This window comes from Muntiacus reevesi, chromosome 3 (assembly GCF_963930625.1).
Source record: "Muntiacus reevesi chromosome 3, mMunRee1.1, whole genome shotgun sequence".
Classification (NCBI taxonomy): Eukaryota; Metazoa; Chordata; class Mammalia; order Artiodactyla; family Cervidae; genus Muntiacus; species Muntiacus reevesi.
In genome coordinates, this window is record NC_089251.1 from 73991411 (window position 1) to 74015513 (window position 24103).

The 24103-nt window shown below is 47.2% G+C and overlaps 1 protein-coding gene across 1 annotated transcript; it reads right to left on the reverse strand.

The window, feature by feature from the left end:
• Nucleotides 1-968: 968 nt before the first annotated feature.
• TMEM247 (transmembrane protein 247) lies at nt 969-21833 on the reverse strand. Its single transcript, XM_065928830.1, has 4 exons — nt 21717-21833; nt 20484-20837; nt 17429-17699; nt 969-1108 (listed from the first exon to the last, which is right to left on the reverse strand). Exons 1-4 carry the CDS (start codon nt 21831-21833, stop codon nt 969-971), a joined length of 882 nt encoding a protein of 293 aa, XP_065784902.1.
• Nucleotides 21834-24103: the final 2270 nt, after the last annotated feature.

Here is a 24103-nt window from a genome sequence, read left to right on the forward strand (position 1 = left end):
TTCATATATCGTGTGTGTGTACACACTCCTGACCTGATGGTGTGTGTGCCGTATTCATACTGATTTCTTGCCAGTTATTACTGTGACAGGCAGTTAAGAGAATGGCAGTTAAAAGGCTGGACCCTAGCCTCAGATTTTGTGGGTTCAAATCCTGCCTCTGTCATCTATCTAGGTAAGCCTTTTGGATAACTGCTAAGCCTCAGTTTTCCTGCTTTATTAGCTAGTCAGCCTTAGGCAGGTTCCTTCTCTAGGCCACAGTTTTTAGAAGAGGGGTAATAATGGTATCTGTCTCCTAAGGGTGTAAGCATCAATCCATAGAAAGCATTTAGCAGAACATCTGGCACATAGGAAGTGCTCAACAAATACTCCCTGTGGTCACTGTTTCATACATTTTTCTGTGTCGTGAAAGATTCTTGGAAATCATTTTAAACAACTGAACAATATTGTTTTTTTATACTCTCATCTAGTCACTTTCCTTATATGGTTGGTTAATTTCAATAACAAAGTGACTTTCCTGTACCTAAACCTTTGCCCCAGTTTGAATTACTTCCCTTACAGGCACGCTAGAAATGGAATTAATAGGCCATATGAAGATTTTTAAAAGACCGTTTAACACATATGCCAAATTGCTTTGACAGAAAAGATTTTAAGGAGCCTTAAGCATAATTTTCAAACTGCAGCAGCAGTAAGTGCTATCTTGGACTTTTTTTTCTCTCTCCCCTCCTTTCTTTCTAGCCCAGCCCTTTAAATTGTAACATATGGAGCCAAATCCTTCAGGGTCCTACACTTTTGAGACGGTCCCTTGTTGTGAAAGGGACCAGAGCCTGTGAGAGCGGGAGGGAGAGAGAACTGGTTTGAATGTCGCACGCCCAGACCGGCCTAGTAATTGTATCACAGTTGACAGACGCGGGAGCGGTCACGTGACCCGTGCATGACCTCATAGCTCCCGGCTCCCCCCCACCCACTCTTCAAGTCCACCGTTCGGCCTCCGGCACCCAGAGCGGACTCGGGGGCGGCAGCGGTGGCGGGAGCGGGAGGGCCTTTCCATCACTCTTACTTGGCAAGCTGTCGAAAGGAGACCTGGGGTTTGGAAACTCTCTTTGGTTCCCTGGGCGGACAAGGAGGACGCTAGGAAGCCCAGACTTCTGTAATCACTGGCCAGAGGGAAAATTCTACTGCGCGATTAGCAAGTATTTGCTGAACGCAGCTGGGTACCCAGTTCTGGCTGCAGGCCAGGCTCCGTGCCAGTACGCATTTCATCTCGCTGAATTCTTTATATCCGCCTCTTCCTGCTGAGAAAAGAGTCTTGCAGACACAGATGAGAAAACGAATGGCTTAGCTGGGGAGTGAGGACACTCGCCCATAGCAAGAGAAAACTGGAGGAAGCAGTGGGTGCAGCACGTTTCCAAGAGGTGTTAGACTGCGGTCAGCGAGTCTGGGGAGGGCAGGTGGGGGCACTGCTCGCCTGAAAGCTTCTGGAAGAAAGGAACTGTGAGGCGGGATGCAAACAAGCCGAAGAGATCTCACACCGACCGGACAGGGCATCTGTAGGGGAGAGAATGGAATTTGGGAGGAACGCTGAAAATAAAACAAGCGAGAGAATAAAGAAGACGGAGGAAAGTGTTGATAGGATGAAGGGCGAGCGCCTCGGCCCAGTTTTGCACCAGTGAGAGGTCCCTACCCCCAGCCCAGCACTTTAAGGGTGCCCCCAGGCCCCTGGAGACTTAGGAAATCTTTAAAGGTGCTGATTTTGCATTCACTGAAGGCCATCCCCTTGCAGGCAAGAGCCAAGCTCTGTCACCCTGGTGCTCTAAAGGTTTTTCTTGTGGACTCCATTTTTTTTTTTTTTTCCCGGAAAATCTGTGTACCCCTTTGCACAATTTTAGGAGCAAACGTTCAAAAATTTTCCATAGTTTAAATAGTTACATAGGGTGTACTTTCTGGTGTATGCAAATATTGACATTTAAAGATAAAACTGTTACAGTACTCTGAAAAATGTTTCTAAATGAAATAGTATAGTGATTGGATACCCAGCATAATCCTTTTAAAAAATACATGAAGTTCTCCCTTAACAGTTGGAAAAATTTCATCTTTTTTTCTCCTTGAATTTATGTTTCCTTTTTCTTCCCCAACAGAATTTTATCCTGATACATTTTTATGATTGAATGTCTCTTATTCACCGAATCATACTTCTCTCCAACAAAGCTATGTATATAAAAATGAATTTATTTTAAAATGTTCTTGTTACCATAGATTCTAGATATTAGAAAATATTTTGTCTGGACTTGTACCATGACAACTAATCACAATTAATCAAAACAAATGCTATTAGAAAATTTAATAGCTACTTAAGGAAGCATAAAAAATAAAGCTTAATTGAAGATGTATCTCTTAATGAGGATGAAGTGCTTTTTTTCCCACCCCAATTAGATCATATATCCATAGATGAATACTACTCATTGCTAGGAGGAGTCAAGTTTCAGTATTTTTCTATTTTAAAAACTAGATGCAATAGCTGAGCTCAGAAACGTTTCACGTACGTAAATACTAAAGAATGTAAGGAGTTTTGTTATAGCAGTGTCACTCAGTTTTATAAACTCTTTTTGAGTTATATGTCAAAAATCGTATGGATAATCATTAAAAACCTATCAGTTGACAGACAACTAGAATAGATTCTCCTTCACTTTGAATGAAAGCAGAGAACCAGAAGCTAGTTGATTTGCCCAGTCATTTAGCCACCATTCTTCTCCACATGGATACAGGAATTTAGACTCTCACTTTGTTGTGCCATACATTTTCCCTCAAGCCAGTGCACCATGGGAAGATTCAGGATGGGTAAGAAGTATGCTGCTCTTTGGGAAAGTGGGAGAAGGGTGATGGTGTAAGGGAAGCAGGAGGGAGAACCAGCAGCCTCCCTCACATGTGTACTCAGATGAGACACTGTTTAACACAGTCCTTGTGAAAGGTGAAGACTTGTCACGTGAGGCTCTTAAAATGGCCCATGCCAAAATACCCTTGGGAGGTTCTTTGTGTATGCCCAGGGGCACTTGTACCTTAGTTTTTGCCTGTCCATTGCTGGATGGATGAGCAAAGAAAGGGAAGGTGATGGGATGAGGGGTCACTGCAGGGTCTTAAGGTCTGTTTGTAGGAGGAAAGATGCTCTGGGCATAGGAGACATCCCTGAGGGGTGACCACCTCTCTGTAAGGCCTTTCTGAGGAAGGGACAGAAGCAACAATAATCTGAGTCCAGGCGCACTGGCTGCTGTGTGTCTCAGATCCAGACTCTTTTCTTAGAGCTTTCCTTCTTCTTTTGGTTCAGCCTACCTTGAGCTCTTGAAAGTCCTTCCTTCTCATTCTTCCATGAAGGGCTTCTGCAGGAGGAGCGAGGGTGTCCCCACAGACCAGTCAGAGCAGAGAGGAGCTTAGTGGGGCCAGCAAGAGGCTCGAGATGCTACAGTCCTCATTGGACCCTGACGGAAGGCTGGCTCCTATGCTGGCTCTCTCCTCTCCATCCCAGGGCACGCTCATTCCTGGCTGGCCCCTGGTGCCTTTGTCACTAGGAAATGGTCTTCTTTGGGCAGATACAGCACCATGGGCATATGAGGTGGGGAGCACAAGACACCTTTGTACGAACAGCAGTCTCTCCTCCATACTGACACAGCCCAGTGCCAAGGGGCATGTCTTGGCCAGGAGAGGGGAGCTGTGTGTGACTCCCTGCCTGTCCCCTCGGCTGGGCACCTTTTGACATTGCACAACCTCATAACCACGTGGGTCATACTGCTTGTTCTGAGCACAACCTCTGCCATCTTGGAGGGCTGTCCTTCTAGCCAGATTCACCAGTTCCTACTCAGCCTTTGAGGCCCAGTTATGGTGCCACTTTCTTCAAGAACTAGCTCTTCCCACCCACAATCATCTCCCCTTCATCTGCTGTTGTTCAGTCACTCAGTTGTGTCTGACTCTTTATGACCCCTTGGACAGCAGCATGACAGACTTTCCTGTCCTTCACGATCTCCCAGAGTTTGCTCAAACTCATGTCTGTTGAATCAGTGATGCCATCCAACCATCTCATCCTCTGTCATCCCTTTCTCCTCCTACCTTCAGTCTTTCCCAGCATCAAGTTCTTTTCCAGTGAGTCGGCTCTTCTCATCAGGTGGCCAAAGTATTGGAGCTTCAGCTTCAGCATCAGTCCTTCCAATGATTATTCAAGGTTGATTTCATTTAGGATTGATTGGTTTGGTCTCCTTGCTGTCCAAGGGACTCTCAAGAGTCTTCTCCAGCACCAGTTCAAAAGCATCAATTTTTTAGCTCTCAGCCTTCTTTATGGTCCAACTCTCACATCCATACATGACTACTGGAAAAGCCATAGCTTTGACTAGATGGACCTTTGCCGGCAAAGTGATGTCTCTGTTTTTAGTACGCTATCTAGGTTTGTCATAGCTTTTCTTCCAAGCAGCAGGAGTCTTTTTATTTCATGGCTGCAGTCACCATCCACAGTGATTTTGGAGCACAAGAAAATAAAATCTCCAGTGTCTGGAGATACTTTTTGTTCTTACAACTGGGGCAGGGAACCTGTTACTGGCATCTAGTGGGTTAGAGGGCAGGGATGCTGTTAGCATCCTGCAAAGCAGAGGACAGCTCCCCGTCTTTCCAAGCAAAGGGTGGTGGTGGTGAGAGTCACTCAGTCGTGTCCACCTCTTTGCAACCCCATGGACTATACAATCCACAGAATTCTCCAGGCCAGAACACTGAAGTGGGTAGCTTTTCCCTTTTCTAGGGGATCTTCCCAACCCAGGGATCGAACCCAGGTCTCTCACATTGCAGGTGGATTCTTTACCAGCTGAGCCACAAGGGAAGCCCAAGAATACTGGAGTGGGTAGCCTGTCCCTTCTCCAGGGGCTCTTCCTGACCCAGGAATTGAACCGGGGTCTCCTGCATTGCAGGCGGATTCTTTACCAACTGAGCTATCAGGGAAGCCCAAGCAAAGGGTAATGTAGTCCAAAGGGTCAGCGTGCCTAAGAGAAACTCTGAATGAGATGATCTCTAGTCTTGAAAATGCTTTATGTCACACGCTGTTATATCATGGAGTTTTTATATTGTGTGTGTGTTTTTAATGTTGAGCATCTTTTCTTTCTTTTTTTGATATTTATTTTTATTTATTTGCTTGGCTGTGTTGGATGTGCAGGCTTCTCTTTAGTTGTAGCACATAGGCTCTAGAGCAAACAGGCTCTCTAGTTGAGGCTTGGACTTAGTTGCCCCATCATGTGAGATCTTAGTTCCCTGGCCAGGGATGCAATCAGGGTCCCCTACAGTGGAAGGTGATTCTTAACCACTGGACCACCAGGGATCCTTGTGTTTTAATGATCCACATCAGTGTTACTTTGTAGCCAGATGATACATTCTTGGAGGACAGAGACCAAGTGTGTCTTGAAGGTCTCTCCTGCAAGGGCACTAGCACACGATTCTTCAGAGTTTTTGGCCAACAGGAAGATGTAGGGCAAGAATGTATGGATACTCCCTGGCCAGCCTCAGTCCTGCTCTCAGACTTTTCCCATGAGCTTCTGCTGGGATTCTTTGCCAGTCGGACTCTTACTATATTATATCTTAAAAGCAACAACAACAAAACTGAAAGACAAGAGAGCCTCTGAGAACCACTGAGTCTCCAGCCTGCACCTCACTATGTGCCTAAGCTGTGGGCTCAGCTGAGAAGACGTTGAGAGAAATCGTTAGACTTCAGGTTGTGGGCAGCTATGTATCAGCTTTCTCTGTAGCCTGGAGCAAAGAATCCATGAAGTTTCCTAAATCCGTAAATGCAGCCTGGGAAATCCCTCAGCAAGATTCTGTAGAAAGAAGAGCTCTGATAGATTTCTCTCAAGTGAAGCATCTCTCAGCGTCAAGATCTCTGTGTTTGCGGGAATCCAGAGCATGAAGACAAATGGAGGTTCACAAGCCTGTGTTTACGTATCTTACACCTATAAAGCGTCACAAATTGTTAAATGTTCCAGCTTTCTGTCTTGAAAAATACATCTTCATGATGACCTGGAAGGTCAAGTTTGAATTGAAAATGCTCATATTTCTCTGATCACTTGCTGGAATACTTGGTGATTGTGGGGAGAGCGGGCCCCAGGCCTCCCCCCGACCCTGCACTCACGGCCTGTGGCCTGTCCCTTTATCCTTCACCCCCCAGCTCTGCCTCATTCTTCGAGGGGCCTGGTGTGGGCAACCAGCCTGCATATCCAAGTTCCAGTCACACCTCTTGTATTTGCCACGCCCTCCCCCCCCCCCCCCAATTCAGTCTACCCTGTGGAGGATGAACCTGGGGAAGAGGACTGCAGGTTTGGAAACAGGTTTGGGACCTTTTGGGCAAGGAGTTCCCGGGTCCTGTATGCCTATGGTATGTTCTCAGGAGGTGGAGTGTGGTGGGCACATCCACGTGGCCCTACAGCCTTTCTACCCTGTGGGGAGGGGTGAGGCCAGGTAAGAGTCAGAGGGGAGCCCTCTTATAGTGCTGGCCCAGAGCGAGGTCTCTCTTGTTAGATCTAAGGGCAAACTCCCTCCCAAAGTCGCAGCAGCTTCATCAAGTGCCCTGGGTCACCTGGAGTCTTCTGGAGGCTAACCTTTCACCTTTATCCCCACCCCATGCAGACTCAGCAGAAACCTCAAGAGCCATTTTGGAGGGTAAGAACTTTATTGAGATATAATTCATATACTGTACAATTTCCCATTTAAAGTGTGCAATTAGATGACTTTTAGCATTTCAGGTTTTGCAACCATCACCACAGTTAATTTTAGAACATTTCATCACCCTAAAGGAAACTGTGCACCCCTAGCGCTCATCTCCCAGTCCCTCTGCTCCCCTGGTCCTAAGCAACTACTAATCTACTTTGTTTCTCTAGAGATTGGCACATTCTGGACATTCTGTGTAAATGGAATTACAACATCTGTAGTCTTTTATGTTTGGCTTCTTTCACTTAGCATGATGTTTTCAAGGTTCAACCATGTGGTAGCATGGATCAATGCTTTATTCTTTTTTTACTACCAAATAATATTCCACGGTATGGCTGTCCCGCATGGTGATTATCTACCCATCAGTTGATGGACGCTTGGGTTGCTTCCAGACTGTTCATGGTCTTATCATGGAGCCTTTGTGATTGTACAGACTATGCTTGTCTATGGTTTTCCACTAGGCATCCCCTCTCAGCGATGCCCTGCCACCATTTCCATTGGCAGAGACATCAATCCCTCAGCTCCTCATGGTGCCAGAGCAGGACTGTTTTCCCTCCAGAAGTGGAGTAATGACTCCCTTCCCACATGTGAGTTCTCATGTGTGCCCCCTAATAGCGCCACTTCTCCCCGTGTCTCTCAAACTCCCTTGTTTAGGTTCATCTGCTTAGCTTTCTCTATAGGACAGGCTGGAAACAGATGCCAAGTTTCCTCCATTAGCTATTGCTGAGCTTATGTTCCAACTCATATAATTCTCTTCTCCTTAGCCAAATGGGAAAGCCCTTGCCTGCTTCAGAACTCTTGGTTCCAAGTGACAGAAACCCAATTTAAATCAAAGTTAATAGCAACTGAAAAGCTTAGGGATGTCTCTTATTTCAGGTGGATCCAGGAGCTCAAATCATGCCAACCAGGTCTCACTATCTTTCCTTCTCCTCCCTCCCTCTCTTTCCCTGAGTCTTCTTATCCCTTCTTGGCTCTGCTTTTCTCCATGTAAGCTGTATTCTCAGGCCAGGCTTTCCCAAGTGGAACAAGACAGCCACCAATCGCTCTGGACATTTATTCTGCCTAATTAGTACCCAAAGGAGAGTTTATCTTTCCCAGGAGTTCCAGCAAAAGTCCTAAGTCTGAGACTCATTGGTCAGACTTGGGTCATGTGTCCACACCAGACCCTATCATTTGGCCAAAAAGATGGAATGCTGTGATTGGTCAGGTCTGGGTCTGGGGCCCACCCTCAATTGGAAGTCAGCCCACTGGAAATTTACAAAGACTGATGAACAGGGAGTTCCCCAAAAGAAAATCAATGGGGAATGAACACTGGGTACACATAGCAGATGTCACTGGAATCATGCTATAAACTGACCTGTCTGAGGTCTATCCTACCAACTTATCATACAGGTTTAGATATGCCTGAATCCTAGTGGTAGACATACCTAGGCTGAAGCCAAGACCCCTGCTATGTGTGATAAATTAATTTATGAGATTCTAGAAGTTAATATCCAAGACATTACTCTTCCTAAGGAGGGTTTGTAATTGAATATGAACAAATCTTTAGTCCAAGAATTTTTGCCCTGATAGTTGAATTACAGGCTTTCATAGCAGGACAGTGGAGAAAATATTTTTTAATTCAAGAGGCCTTTTGGAGGGACTTCCCTGTTGGCCCATTGGCTCAGACCCCATGCTCCCAATGTAGGGGGCCTGGGTTCGGTCCCTGGTAAAGGATTTAGATCCCACATGCTGCAATTAAGAGTTCTCATGTCACAATTAAAGATCCCACATGTTGCAACTAAGACCTAGTACAGCCAAATAAACATTAAAAAAAAATTTTTTTAAAAAGAGGTCTTCTGGAGACTGATGCGAAGTAAGTAGTTACACATCTTATTGTTACACATAGAGGATCTGAATGCCTTTAACATCAGTTCATAGTATTTTATCCATGCCAAGGTTGAGTGGGGTCAGGTGGGGGAGGTGGTGGAGGGCCTGGGAGTTATAGACAAGGTGCCTGGATGGAGGGGAGAGACCTGGCCGCAGCAGCAGAATACAGCTCTTCTCTGAGATTCCCCTCTCCCTCCTTTTCTCCCCGCCCCTTTCCTTAGCCCTTCGTTGCCATGGCAACTGATGATGTGCCCTCATCCTCTTCCCCTCTCCGGCTGGATCCGGCCCCCAGGCTCCATCTCGCTGTCTCCCCAATCTCACAGGGCTGTTGCCAGCCTCTCCCCACATCCCTCAGTGCGTGCACCCAGCTTTGCCCTCTGCCTGCAGTGCACTCTCTCGCCTCATTTCTCCACCCCAGGCCCCCGCCTTGCCCCTTCCTTAATCCTGATCCAGGCTTGAGTCAAATCCCCATTTTCCTGCAAGTTGTATGAAAATTAGATTTTTCCCATTCTAACTTGATTTGAAATGCATAAAGAGATCTGTCTCTTGAAACACCTCAAGGTGAGGTAATTTGTGAAGGGAAGAAACATCCTTTACTGCTGCTTCTCTGCTTAATGCAGGGCTAGAGTGAATCACATTCTATTTTTGGAACTAGGAGTATTTTTTGTTTAAAGAATTCCCCCAGCATGTCTCTGAGTGAAACAGAAGACTGTATCATAAAGGAAATCACATCTCAAGTTCAAAGGTTGTGAGTTGGTGGGCCTGCAGACTTTTGTTAGGTCCATAGAGTGCCTAAAAAGATAGAGTCAACAGTTAAAAATCAGCAGGTATCATTAAGTTAAAAAGACTGGATTCCTGGCTGCCCTTGAACTAGACACAGAGTGAAAATGGGCAGGAGGTGGGGGGTGCGGGGGGTGCTGCCTCTTTTACACGGATTCTTCCTTTCTTGTTAGCTCCACCTGGCCAGCTCCCCTCTTTCACCTGCCCCACCTAAGCCAGTGAGTGAGGCCTGACATACTTGTCCCCTTTCAGAGATATTTCCCTCCACAGCCTTTAGTGGGAGGAAGGGAGAGGATGGGTGGAATAAAAGGGCAGATTTTTCAGTCGAGTACCTTTGAAGCCGCTATCCCTAGGTGTGCACAATATAGAGAGATACAGCGGCCCTCACAATAGCATTTGAAATACAGTAACATCACTCTTCACATTTATTATCAAAGCAGCTCTGAATCTCATTGACATCCAAAAAGACGAGATAGATTTCTCCGCATTCTTTAAAGCAAATTTCAGCTCCATGCTATACTTGGTCCCTGCCAGGATTCCAGCTCAGGAAGCTCAGGCAACTCCTGAACCTGTCTGAGTCTCATTCTCATTGGCAGAGTGAGGATGGTTATAGTACTATCTCACGGGGTGGCCATGGGATGAGATGAGTTGACATGAAGTGTGTTGGACGGGGCAGAATATACAGTAGCTACTGGGTTAAGTGCGTGAGCCCTTCCCTCCTCTCCGGGACATCTTCACAGAAGGCTTGAGCTCAGAGTCCTCTCTCAGGCTGTCGACTGCATCCTTTTGTTCATCGACTTGTTCACTCATTTGCTCCTCAAGCATTGACTGAAGCCCCTGCAGTAGGGTGGTCCCTGCAGCACACAATTAGCTGGTCCAGCTGGGAGGAGAGTGGCTCCATGGTAGAGAATGTCTGGCATACGTCCTACCTAGGGCTGGGGGAAGCTCCCAAGGACACCCCCACCTCCCTCCCGCTGACCCCCACCTTCTCACCAAGGGTTGCCTTGCTCAGCACTTTCTGCTTGGCTTTCCGGTGGCTCTCTTCCAAGACCTGCTTTCTGCCCTAGGACCTTACAAAGCCTCCTTTGATGCAAAGTTTGAGGCAAAGTGACTGTGTCATTTGATACAAATGAGGCTCATGAGGGTAAAAAGTGTAGCTTTATTCTCTTATTTGGGGATTTTCTAGCCCAGAGAAAAGCTAGTTGCTGAATGGGGCCGGAGAGGAAGCCAGGAGGGAGAGGAAACGCCAAGAATTGGGGAACTCAGTGCTTGTGTTAGCCCTGAGCTTAGCAGCTGCAAGCCCAAGGCGTGACCTGCACACCAAGAGGTGTCTCCCACTCAGCCAGACTCTGCTTCCAGAGCTGGTGGGCGTATGAGCTGCCCCCCCAACCCCGGACATTGCCTATGTGGGGACCTTTCCTCCCCCTAGACCACCAGACTCAGCATCCTCGGCAGTTGGGTCTGCTCCCGTGGTCCCTACCCCCTTTCAAAATGCATAGCACCTGTTCCTCTTCCTCTGGCTGATGGGGTGTCAGGGATCAGAAAGGGATTTCAGAGGATCCACAAAAGCTCCCTACCCCAGAAGTTCTCCCACACTCACTCGAGGGCCAGGCTCATGGGTGGACCACCACAGCACTGGGTGTGTGTGGGGGGGTAGCCTGCACTTAGCCAGACCCCACAGTTGGTTCCAGGATCCTCTGTCCCCACCTTGAAATCCTCAGTGGTTCTTGAACAAGGGACCCTCATTGTCCTTCTGCACTGGGCCCCGAAGATCCTGGAGCTGAGTTCTGATTGCTCCACATCTCTTATTTCTTAAAGTCAGGTCTCTGACCCCTACATTCTCTGCCCTTCTCTTACTAACACCTCTCATTTGTAGAGCTGAGCCTGCACCCTCTTATCACATTGTCACCTTGAGTCTCTAAATCACTGACTCTCGGCAGAGGCGTTTGGGGGATTTGTCTCCTGACCCCAGGCCACACCTTTGATGCCACCCCTTTGTTCTTGAGGAACCAAAATGCTTGCCTCCTAACCCTCTCCTTGATCCCCTCTTTCTTAAAGTATAGGAAATTTGCAAGTCCAAAGCTCTTAAAGAGCAGCAGACCTAGCCCTCTGAGGGTGCTTAATAAATACCAACTAATGAACCTGCAGCTGCTGCTCCTTTGGCTAATTAAATCTAAATGAGTCACAGACTTTAAATTATGCAACAAGGCTTGGCCAAAACAGCTTAAAATTGCGGGAGTCCCAGCTTTTCTGCTGTGCCCTGTGGAAAAAAAATCCCCTCTTTTAATCATGCTTAACCTTCCTGAAAGAACAGTGGCAACCTTTAAATAATGAATGAATGTATATTAGCAAGATTTTTCCCCAAGCTACAACAGAGCCAGATCATAAAAGGGACAGAGGCAGAGACAGGCCTGGGGGGATTCCGGAAGTTTCTGGTGAATCGCGGAGTGCTGGGAGCAATTATTTGGTTGCTCAGAAGCCCAGAGCAAGGACTGGTGAAGAGCATGGAGGGGAGGGGCAGAAGTATGGTCACTCAGCCTGTGCTTGCCAGCGGTGAGGGGGGCTCCCACAGCCCTCCTAGGGGCTGCACGCTTGGTTATCCTCTCTCCTCTCCTTCCTGTATTGCCTCCACAACTCCTCCCCCACCCCCGACTCTCCCCTTGCCCCCAGCCCAAGACCCTCCAGGCTGAGAGCACTGTCTTTGCAACTGAACAAAGGTTGAATCACTTCACCTAGAGCAGCGCTTTTGTGACGCCCACGTGTACAAGGGTCATTGAGAATATTGTCAAAAACAAATGATCAGTGGGTCCAGAGTGGGGCCTGGGATGCTGCATTTCTAAGATACCTGGAGCTGCTGGTCCTCAGATCATGTGTTGAGTCACAAGGATTTAGTTTTTGTAATGAAGCTGAAAATGTTACAATCAACTGGGGCAGTGTTCAAGTTACCAAATTCTCTGGACATGATCTCAGATCAATTAAATTGGAATTTCTGAAATCAGACCCAAGGCTCTTTGGTCCCATTCTCTCCACCCCCCCACTTTTTTCTTTTCTTTTTTTTTTTTTAAACCTGAGCACCTAGGTAATTGGTAGGTCACCCAAATGAAGCCTAGAAAGCTTAACCAACTTGCTTGCCATCGCCTGTTGAAGTGGGATTAGAAACTGAAATGGCAGGGAAATTGGAAGCCAAGCCTGCTCCTTCTTCCCTCCTTGCAGATCTGAGCATTTCCAGGATCCTAGCCTGTCCCTGGGCTCAGGGTTGCAACCTATGTGATTCCACTGTGACAGCAGGCAAGATTCTTCTATCTTTCTCTTCTTGAGACTGCTTGAAACTTTATTATTAGTGCTTAATTGCTTGGGCTATAGTGGAGTGTACTGTGGAGGATCTGTTAGGGTTCTATTCTGTGGGATCTGGGACTCGGAAGGGGAGGGACTCTAGGGGCAGACTGGCTTCCTCCTGCAGCCTAGCACCAAGGGGTGTGCCCCCAGGCAAGGCTGAGGCCCTTGTTGTGTAAGATCCCGGGGCCTCAGGCAGAGGTCAAAAGGATGAAGGCAGAGCTGTTCCAGTCCTGTACTGGGAGAAAACTGTGACCTTCTTGCTGTGGTATGTGAGTGAGGCCTTAAGGCAGAAGTGCAGCCATGCGCCAGACCCAGCTTAGCCATGGCTGTGCTCCACCCAGTTGTCTCAACCCAGACAGGACTGTGATGCTGGCTCAGCACTAAGGCGGGGAGTGGGAGCTGGGCCTAAGAAAGCAGCAAGGTACTGTAGATACAGTTATTTGTTTATTCAATATCTGCCCCTCTCTTTCTTCTCCTCCCCATACTATCAAAATCTTAATTTTGTTCAAGGCTGCAACAGTGTCCAGGCAAAAAACTTACTATACTAAAGATGTCCTGAAGTTAGGAGCAGCAACATGACCAGTCTGACCCATGAGGTGCAAGCAGAAGTCTCTAAGTGGATCTTTCTGGAAAGCTTTTCAGAGGTGGCTTCATTTCTTTTCCCCCTTTGCTGAACAGGAGTTGATACCTGGAGCCACGGCAGGCATACTGAGATTATGAGGCTGAAAACCATGAAGTGAGCAGGATAAAAGTCATATGCTAAGGATGGTGGAATGAAAAGAAGGGTCCTTTATGACTGGGTTTTCTATGACTTCCTAGAGAAATTTCACCATCACGGATTGCCTTACCAGGGATTTCTTAGTGTCTGAGACATGTACACTCCTACTTTGTTAAGCCACTGTGACTGGGTTTCTTTTACAGCTAAATGCAATCTTCACATGGGGACGTTAGAATGAATGTTCCTAGACTGGAAATGGGAAGAGAAGGTCAAGGCAAAAACATGGTCCCCAGGAGAGGGGATGGGTGAAGAATTTCCCCTTTTGGGGGGAGGGTCACTATTGTTGTTATTCATTCACTAGATAGTATCTGACTCTTTGTGATCCCATGAACTGTAGCATGCCAAGCTCCTCTATCCTCTGCTATCTCCTGGAGTTTACTCAAATTCATGTCCATTGAGTCAGTGATGCTATCTAACCATCTCATCCTCTGCCACCCACTTCTCCTTTTGCCTTCCATCTTTCCCGGCATCAGAGGCTTTTCCACAGAGGTGTTTCTTCTCATCAGGTGGCCAAAGTATTGGAGCTTCAGCAGCTGTCCTTCCAATGAATATTCAGGGTTCATTTCCTTTAGGATTGATTGATTTGATCTCTTTACAGTCCAAGGGACTCTCAAGAATCTTCTCCAGCACTACAATTTGAAAGCATCAATTCTTCAGCGCTCAGCCTTTTTTATAGTCCACCTCTCACATCTGTACATGACTACTGGAAAAATCATAGCTTTGACTATACAGACCTTTGTTGGCAAAGTGATGTCTCTGCTTTTTAATACAGTCTAGGTTTGTCATAGCTTACTTCCAAGGAGCAAGCATCTTTTAATTTCATGGCTGCAGTCATTGTCCACAGTGATTTTGGAGCCCAAGAAAATGAAATCTGTCACTGCTTCAACTTTTTGCCCTTCTATTTGCCATAAAGTGATGGGACCAGATGTTATGATCTCACTTTTTTAAATGCTGAGTTTCAAGCCAGCTTTTTTCACTCTCCTCTTTCACCCTCATCAAGAGGCTCTTTAGTTCTTTATTTTCTGCCGTTAGAGTGCTATTATCTGCATATCTGAGGGTGTTGATATTTCTCCCAGCAGATTTGATTCCAGATTGTGATTCATTCAGCCCGGCATGTCACATGATGTACTCTGCATATAAGTTAAATAAGCAGGGTGATAATATACAGCCTTTCCCAGTTTTGAACCAGTCTATCGTTTCATGTCTGGTTCTAACTTTTGCTTCTTGACCGGCATACAGGTTTCTCAGGAGACAGATGAGGTGGTCTGCTACTTCCATTTCTTTAAGAATTTTCCACAGTTCGTTGTGATCCATACAGTCAAAGGCTTTAACATAGTCAATGAAGAAGTAAATGTTTTTCTAGAATTCCCTTGTTTTCTCCATGATCCAATGAATGTTGGCAATTTGATCTCCAGTTTCTCTGACTTTTCCAAATCCAACTTGTACATCTGGAAGTTCTTGGTTCATGTACTGCTGAAACCTAGCTTGAAGGATTTTGAGCATGTGAAATAAGTGCAACGGCGCAGTAGTTTGAACATTTCTTATTTCCTAGGAGATTAAGTTCACATTCCTCAGACCAACATTCAAAACTATAAAATTTGGTTCCAAATCACTTTTCCAGGTCTGTTATTATTCACCAGAGCGAGGATGAGCCTACTCCTTTCTTTGAATTAAGATCCCACACTGGTCTGAATTCAGGTGAGTTCTCCCTGCTCCTTTCTACCTGTCCCAGGCTTACCGGCCCCTGTGAGCTGCTCTTTTGAGAAGACTTCCGATCATTCTGTACTCCAGGGCCCTCTCGTTTAATCTCCTTCATCACTGAGGTCTATGTGCCTGATAGTTTCTTTACACTTTAGGGGGATGTCATCTGCATATCTGAGGTTATTGATATTTCTCCTGGCAATCTTGATTCCAGCTTGTGCTTCATTCACAGCCCAGTGTTTCTCATGATGTACTCTGCACATAAGTTAAATAAGTAGGGTGATAATATACAGCCTTGACGTACTCCTTTTCCTATTTGCAACCAGTCTGATGTTCCATGTCTGGGTTCTAATGTTGCTTCTTGACCTGCATACAGATTTCTCAGAAGGCAGGTAACATGGTCTGATATTCCCATCTCTTTAAGAATTTTCCACAGTTTGTTGTGATCCACACAGTCAAAGGTTTTGGTATAGTCAATAAAGCAAGATTTTCTCCTTCTTTTGCCTCAATCCTTGCCCCCCAGAAACCCAGATCAAATTAAGAGATTGTGAGAAGTGACCCATAGCAAAAAAATTCTATTGAAAGTTTAATGAGAAATGACAGTTTTATTACCTTCAAGTAAATACCTGCCACAGGCAGCTATAAATGGGAATGGACACATTGAACTGGGTGGAAAATAAGAAGTCACTGTGGACTGGTGCATGATAATGTGTCCTGACATTGAACCCCAGAGTGGTCTTCTCTTTTCATGTATTTTCACTCAGCATCACTCAGAGAGCCCAACAAGACAGAAATGTATTCTTTTGTTCTTCTTAAAGCAGAGCCTCATGTCCAGGAAGAAGAGGGGTCAAAAAAAGAAAAAGACTTGACTGATTGCACAGCTGTGTCCATTCAGCTTGCTGTGTTATTCTTGAAGTCTCCTGCACTGGCCATCATTCTCAGATGGGGCTGGTGGGGTCGGGCAGCTGACAACCTTCTGTGTGTTGGGGGGAGGGCGGGGTAGGGGATAGGGGAGTTGAACACACACACACTGGGCCACTTCATTTGTGCCCTCTGTGAGCCCTCTAGTGCCCAGAGTCTGTTCCTTTTAGTCGTTGCTGCCTGCTTATCTGTGTACCTGTCTATTGTAGACCGCTGTTAGCTCTCTCTGTGTGTGTGTGTGTGTGTGTGTGTGTGTGTGTGATTTGAGGGTTGGGCTGTGTGGCCTGTTTGGTTTTGTCCCCTCTCCTTCTACTTTTCCACGAGAGCAACATTGCTGACTTGTTGTGGATCTAATCAGACATCAGTGCCTCCTTCCCCAGGCCCCTAGGAGTATGCCCAGATTTTGCCCCCACCTCACCCAGGCCTGTACTGCCCAATGATTAGGCTCCCTGGAGCTTCAGCATCTCTGTTCTTGGATTGCATGTGGCTGAGGACAGGCTCTGAGCCTGTGTGATGGACTGTGTGCAGTCCTGCTCAGTCCAGGGTTACATGGGCCAACGGCATGGTGATGCCATCTTGACATGTCTGCAGAGCTGGAAGGAGTTTCCAGAGTTTTGGCTCTTGTGTTAGTTTCCTGTGTTAGTTTTGCTGCTGTCATAAATTATTACAAATGTAGTGGCTTAAAACAACTCATTTATTCTCTTACAGTTCTGGAGGTCAGGAATTTAAAATGGCTTTGGCAGGGCTGCATTTTTTCTGGTGACTCTAGGAAAGAGCCCGTGTTCTTGCCTTTTCTGACTTCTATAGGTTGCCTGCATTTCTTGGCTCGTGGTCCCACATCACGCCCCACTCTGCTCCCATGCCACGTGTTCTCAGCCTCTCACCCTCCTGCCTCCCTCTTATAGGAACCCTTTTGATTACATTGTGCTTATCTGGATAATCCAGGGTCACTTCTTCATTTCCAGGCCTTAATTTAATCCCAAAGTCTTTTTTTTTTTTTTTTTAATCACAGAAGGTAACATATGGGAACTGGGATGTGGACGTCTTTGGGGAACCTCTCTCAGCTCCCCACACCTCAGACAAGATCTGTCTAAATGAGCAGATTCAGTGGATCCCAAGTCAGCCCAGTCATGGTATAATTTCTGTGATTCTGGAAAGGCTTTCTAAACCCCTTCTCCCTACAGATGCCTCCTTAAGCTACTACCTTCTGAAATCCTCCTCTTGGGAAACAAAGTGTCTTCACCCACAGTGAGAACTCGGGCTCAGTACCAGGCCTAAACACGTTTCTTCACACTAAGGTGTAAATGTTTGACAACAAACCTTTCCTAACAGCAAGTTCTGACTGGGGGAGGGGGGCGCAGGTGAGGGAAGGAGGTGAGTGATGGAGAGAGAGCGAAGGCACTTGGAAGTATGACCATAAAGTTTTAATCAAACAGAGCAAAATGGCCGCAATGCAGAAGAGGTAGTGTTTGGAGAACAGAAAGAAGATCATCTCCTTGGTGACGTAGATTATGTGTATGAAGATGAAGCAGTACAGGAACATGGCGAACTGGTTCTGGGGAAGCAGGAGGTCCTGGAGGCCTCCTGGGAACTGTGGGGAAAGAAGAGAGTGGAAGCGACCACATGGGGCCCAGGCACCAGGCAGACCTGGGCTTCCTTCCTGCTCTTGTCCCTTCTGGACTGTGACCTCAGGCAGGCTGTCTTCCTCACCCAAGGTGAGGGTAACTGTGCCCACCTCACAAGATGGTGAGGAGGAAGAGTGAGACAAGAATGAAAAATTCCAGGCAAGGCTACTGGCACAGAGGGGTCTCATCATTTTCACTTCTTGAGCCTGGCCTTCGCCCTCCCGAGTCGGGCCGCCACGCTCCTTTCTCTGTACGCTCCATGCAGCTTGTGGGCCCCACACGTGGGCAGCCTCTCTCCTCCTCAGAGATCCCCAGATCTGGACACTGGATCTTGGGCTAGTTCCCTAGATGGTCTCCCCTGACGCCCCACCATTTTTGCTGGATGGTGGCCCGATGAGAGGGCATCCCTTGGGCACAAATGCCTGTATCTGATTTTCTGGGTGCTGGCATGTGTCACATCAGGACAGGCTGCGATCCTTCAGCCCAGGGTGTGTCTCTCCTGTGGACAGGTAGTAGACAGGTGATGGGGCCTCCCTAAACCCTCAGGGTCTTGGGTGTGGGGGAGAGTCAGTTTCTGCCTGTGTGTTGCTCTTTTCCAGGATCTATATGATTAAGGTCAAACAGATCCCCAATTAAACTGTAGAAGGCATTAACATATAAGTGGAGTAAAAGCTGATGTAACTATTATGATCTGCAGTTAAGAAGGCATCACACCTATGGTTCATTCTTTAAAATATCTTTTCAACTCATGCCATATTTTTTGTAAGCAGGGTTGGTGATGCTCTGAATTCACTAGAAACATATTCAGAGGTATTTTTCAATACAATAACAACTGTCTACCTACTCACCCACCCACCCAGAAAAAGAGAGTTGGGAATTTAAAAATCAACTCAACTCCTCACGGAAATGCACAGGAAGTAAAACGCTTTTGTAAAAATATTGTTAAAGGTGGGGTTTGGGACACAATACAGTTGAAACAGCTACATAAAATGTGAGGGCAACTAAATAAAACTGAGGAGGGCAGAAAATGACTCCAGTAAAGCTGCCTCTTGAATGAATGGCAAGGAAGGCAGAAGACCAGAGGAAGAAACCTGGTGTTCTGGGGTGGGAGTGGAGGGCTGAACGGATACTGTGTTTCTCTGCAGACCAGGTGTGGCTCTGTGTCCACAGACTCTTTGCCACTGTTGGTGGTCTGTATGCTAATGACTGACATTTGTGATTTTGATAACTAAACTGTGCATTTGTGAAATCTTTTAGACTTTTCAAAACACTTCCAACGGTCTCTTTTTTTTTTTTTTTTTTAGACAGAGAGCAGATAGGACTATAAAGATTTCCATCTCCTCCAGCAAGGAGAAAGATTTTCAGACTAAAAAGCAAGTGTTTCATGAGCAAGAAAAACAAAAGATAATTGTTAAGAAGCCAGCATGTGTTCATTGAGAGCAAATCATGCAAAGCCAACCTAATTTTCTTTAAAAAGAACATGGACTAGACAGTTGGGGAAATCCTATCATGTAATACCTTAATTCTGGGAAACTTAATTCTGATACTGTGTGTATCAGTACAGTTTTCTGGACAAGGTAGAGAAATGTGAGCTGGAGAAAATGTAACTCAAGGGTGCTGATTAATGGAACATTGCTAACCTGTAGGGAGATCTTTTAGTGGTATTTACTTTAGGTCATATCCTTCTCAACAATTATAGCAATGACTCGGATAAAGCCAGAAGGCATGTTTCTCAGAACTGAGGATGACTCAGAACTGGGAAGCATAGCTAATACATTACATCCCAATAAAATTAAAAAGTGATGAACGTAGGTTGTTGCATTTGGGTCAAGAAGTGAATTGCATGAGTATATAAAAATGGTAATAGCTAACATTTATTGAGTGCTTACCTCAATGTGCCAGGCTCATTTCAGAATGCCTCACATGTATTCTTTCATTTAATCCCCACAACCCTATGAGGTAGGTATTGCCTTAGAGATGAGCAGACCAAGGTTCAAGAGGATCAGTAATTTGCCCAGTGTCATGCAATTCATATGTTTCAGAGCCAGGATTTTAACCTAGAACTGTCTGATTTTAAAGTTCGGACAGTGCTGCTTTAAACAATAACATCTTTCATTATTTAGTGCTTTATGATGGTCCAGCCACAGTGTTAGGAACTTCCCATCCCATTTAATCACGCACAGGCTTTCTTATCCCCTTTTAGTTTAGGGGAGAGTGGCCCATTTCTTGCCAAAAGATATCTAAGTTTTAGTTGACAGCAAGGCAGTGTGATCCAATAGAACAAATGCAGCCCTGATCAGGCGAGGTGTATGTCTGTGTGTGGTGGGGCGGGGGATGACTCTATCAAAATCCACAGGCCAGGCAGCAGTGGCTGGCGGTCAGGGCTGGGGGTGGGGGAGCTTTGGAGGGGACATGATGGGGAGGGGGCGTGAAGGGTGGGGGTGTCTGCAGTCTAGGCCCAGGCATCCTGTTTTAAGAGATGCCGAGAAGAGAGGAGAGGGGTGGGAATCCAGCCAGAGAAGAAATGTTGAGTTTTCCCTAAGGAGGAAAACCGTAGACAAGGTGGTTCTGGGGTCAACCTTCCTTGAAGAGTTGGATCTGAGTTTAACTAACATGGAAGCTCTAAAGCCGTGAGTGGAGGTAGGGTGGGACGCAGCCGCCAGATGGATAAAGTAGATGCGGGTCAGCGACGGGCTCCCCTCACCCCTAGTGTCCCGCACCCTCGGCGTCCGGCGGGACCTGTCACCTACCAGGCGGGGCGCCGCTTGCTGCTGCAGCTGCTCCATCACCTCCTCGTGCAGCCGCTGGCGCTCGTTCTCCTCGTGCAGGTACCTGAGCCGCGTGAGCTCGAACTCCATGCGCACCTTCTCCAGCTCCATCTCCGCGTTGCGCTCGCGCACTGGGGTCCCCGGCGCCTCCGTGGCTGGGACCGAGGGCAGCTCCGCGGGTTCGGGTCCATCGCCCGCCTGTCCTTTAGTGGCAGCGGGGCCAGCCTGGGAGGACAGTGACTTAGGTGGCCCCGGGCAGCCTCCGTCCTCACAAGTTTCCATCTCCTCCAGGTAGTCGTAGGAGGAATCTGGCTTCGGGGTGTCGGCCTCCTGTGGCTGGGGAGACGGAAATGAGGGGATGGGAGGAGTCAGTCTGGGGCGGCCCCGCCTCCCACCCCACGTGCACCCGCAGCCCCAGGCACCGTGCCCCGGGGGCGCTTGAAAGTGTGTTGTCAGCTGTAAGCATCCAGACTGAATTCTTAGGAGAAACTTACAAGGAGTTATCAGGACCTTGGGAGTTAAGAAGATGGAGAGGGAAACTGACAGAGGAACGGCGCCCTAAATTTGCAGGTGGGTGTGGTGGGGGTATTGAGTAGAAGTCTGTCTTCCTGGTGATCTTCAAATCGCTGCTTGCAGGTGACTCACCCCACCCCCACAACTAGTTTGGGATCAGTTAGATACTAACTGACAGAGGTAGGAAGAAACCTAGGATCTGCATTGAGTACCCCTGTATACGAGGACCCGGATCCCCATCGGTAGGAAGAAGAAAGCCACCCCCGCCCCCCACCCATGGAGAGGTAGATGTGTGTGTGTGTGTGAAAGTCGAGTCTGACTCTTTGGGACCCCATGCAATTCTCCAGGCCAGAATACTGGAGTGGGTAGCCTTTCCCTTCTCCAGGGGATCTTTCCAACCCAGGGATCGAACCCAGGTCTCCCACTTTGCAGGCAGATTCATTACCAGATGAGCCATCTGGGAAGTGGAGAGGTAGATGGGGGGGAGCAAAGGCAACTTCAGGTGACTTCACAATCTTATGAAAGTTCCCTGGTCTCTGGATACAGCCAGGCGCCAGTGTGGGGACGGGATGCAGGTCAGCCCCCTCCTAGCTGCTCTCTGGAATCTTCTAGCACTCAGCCCCTAGCTCGTGGTATCCCCATTGTGCTTTTCCTCCCCTCACTGGGACGGGCTGGGGAAGTGGGAAGAGGTATCCTCCTTACCAACGAAGCCCTTGGCTTTCCTTCAGACATGGGGTCATCAGGCGCCATCCTGGGGAAGGTTGGGCAACTTTCTCCTGCCCCTCGGCCTTCCATCATTTCCCTATCCTCCATTGCCATCCAGAAAACCACAACACTGCCAGCTGGGGCCAAAGGACATTTTTTGAGGCATTAACATTTGGCCTCACAAGATTCCACAGCCTGGCCGCCATCACAATCACCTGTCCTCATAATAACACACATTCCACCAGTCGCTAGGGCCCCTTTGGCAGAAGGTGGGATACTTTTGAGGTGCCTTTTAGGAAGAACTACAGGGTGGGCCTTCGGCACCCCTAGGGACCACTTTGAAAACTAGAATTCCCCCTCTTGAAATCCAGAATTCCGCCATCTGAAGTCTCTTCTCTTGAAGTTCCTCTTTTAAATGCAGGCTGCATTGAGATGAGTCACAGTTAGCTCCACAAACCTTGTTATGGGCCGGAGTTTGTCCTCTCACCCCCCACACTCATATGTGGCAGTCCTAGCCCCCAGTACCTTAGAATGTGACTTCATGAAGAGATAAGGGTCTTTACAGAGGTGATTATGTTAAAATGAGGTCATTAGGGTGGGTCCTTATCCAGTGTGACTGAGGAAACGTAAACACAGATGTGTACCTGAGGAGATGATGTGAAGAGGAGGGAGAAGATGGCTGTCTGAAGACCAGAGAGAGGTCTCATATCAGAGTTCTCCAGAGAACCGACAGGAGCCCCATCTTATACATTCAAATAGAACTTATAAAGAAGGGGCTCAGGTAGGTGATTATGGAAGCTGAGAAGTGGCACAACCTGCTGTCAGAAAGTGGGAGGCTCCTGAAGGCTGACGTGTAACTTTCAGCCTGAGTCTGAAGGCCTAGTAACCAGGAGCGCTGCTGGCGTAACTCCCGGTCCAAGACTGATAACTCAGGCAGAGAGAGTCAGTTCAGCTTTCCTCTGCCTTTTTCCTCCATTCAGGCCTTCAAAGGATGAGATGATGCCCATCCACACTGAAACAGAGTGGTCTATCTATCCAGTCCACCAATCCAAATACTGATCTCTTCTAGAAGCATCCTCACAGACATACTCAGATATAATGTCTAACCAGATATTTGGGTATCCCAGGGCCTAGTCAAGGTGGCACAGAAAATTAAACACCAAAAGCCTGGGACAGATCCTTCCCTCACAGCCTTCAGCTGAAACCAACCCTGCTGACACCTTGACCTTGGACACTTAGCTTCCAGAACTGTGAGAAGATAAACCACTGTCATTTAAGCTACCCAGTCTACGGTGCTTTGCTACAGCAGTCCTAGCAAACTGATACAACCTCGATTATTCCTTGAACGCGTTGAGTGGGAACAGTAGAGAGATTGGGTGCTGGGGAAGAGTCTTTGTTGTCTTCAGTGTTGTGGAAATGACAGAAAACATTGCTGGTAGCTGGAGGCAGGGTTGCATGTGGAGAGAGAAAGGGGTGCGTTTGAATTCTCGCTTTGCTACTGTTTCTAGCTGGATGTCCAAGGGAAAGTTATTTCACATCTCTGATGTCCCGTGTACTCATTTGTGGAGGGGAGTAAGGATTTGCCCACTTGCCTGCCCTGTAGCTTTCCCAGTGACTCAGCAGCCAAAGAACCTGCCTACAATGCAGGAGACGCAGGAGATGTGGGTTCGATTCCTGGGTCAGGAAGATCCCCTGGAGGAGGACATGGCAACCCACTGCAGTATTCTTGCCTGAAAAATCCCATGGACAGAGGAGCCTGGTGGGCTATAGTCCATGGGGTTGCAAGCATCAGACACGGACACCACCGAGCGACTAAGCGCTGTGCTGCCCTGTAGCACTGATGTGAAACTAAGCTACTGCCTTTGCCCGTTACCTGCCTGCACCGGGGCTGTGAAAATGATAACCACACCATTTCTATTACAAGAGGGTTTGTCACTGGAGAGAAGAAAGTGCTCAACAGCTACCTTCTTGAAAGGTGTTTTTTGGCCATGCCAGGCAGCTTGCAGTATCTTAGTTCCCCAACCAGGGATTGAACCCAGGCCACAACAGTGAAAGCCCCAAATAGTAACCTCTAGGCCACCAGGGAACTCCCTGTTGCAAATCTTTATCTGAACCATGGCTTTCCTCTCCCAGAATTATGATGGTGACCATAGGAACTATCTCACAGTTATTGTGTAAGATGTTGATCCTGCTTCAAGCACTAGGAGTAGGATTGCCAGATAAATCTATTTAAGGATGTCCAGTTAAATTTGAATTTTAGATGAATAATTTTTAGTATAAATAAGTTCTGAAACTTGCATGGGACATATTTATATTATTCTTTGTTGTTTATCTGAAATTCAAATTTATTGTAACTGGGGATCCTGTGTTTTCATTTGCTAAAT

Excerpts from the sequence above, each read along its gene's own strand:
- TMEM247 (XM_065928830.1), bottom strand. The coding sequence starts at position 21,833 with ATGGCAATGGAGGATAGGGAAATGATGGAAGGCCGAGGGGCAGGAGAA. Across the intron at positions 20,838-21,716 it reads GAAAGCCAAGGGCTTCGTTG|CCACAGGAGGCCGACACCCC; the intron begins GTAAGGAGGATA and ends CCGTCTCCCCAG. Across the intron at positions 1,109-17,428 it reads AGAACTTGCTGTTAGGAAAG|GGAACCAAAGAGAGTTTCCA; the intron begins GTTTGTTGTCAA and ends TTGTCCGCCCAG.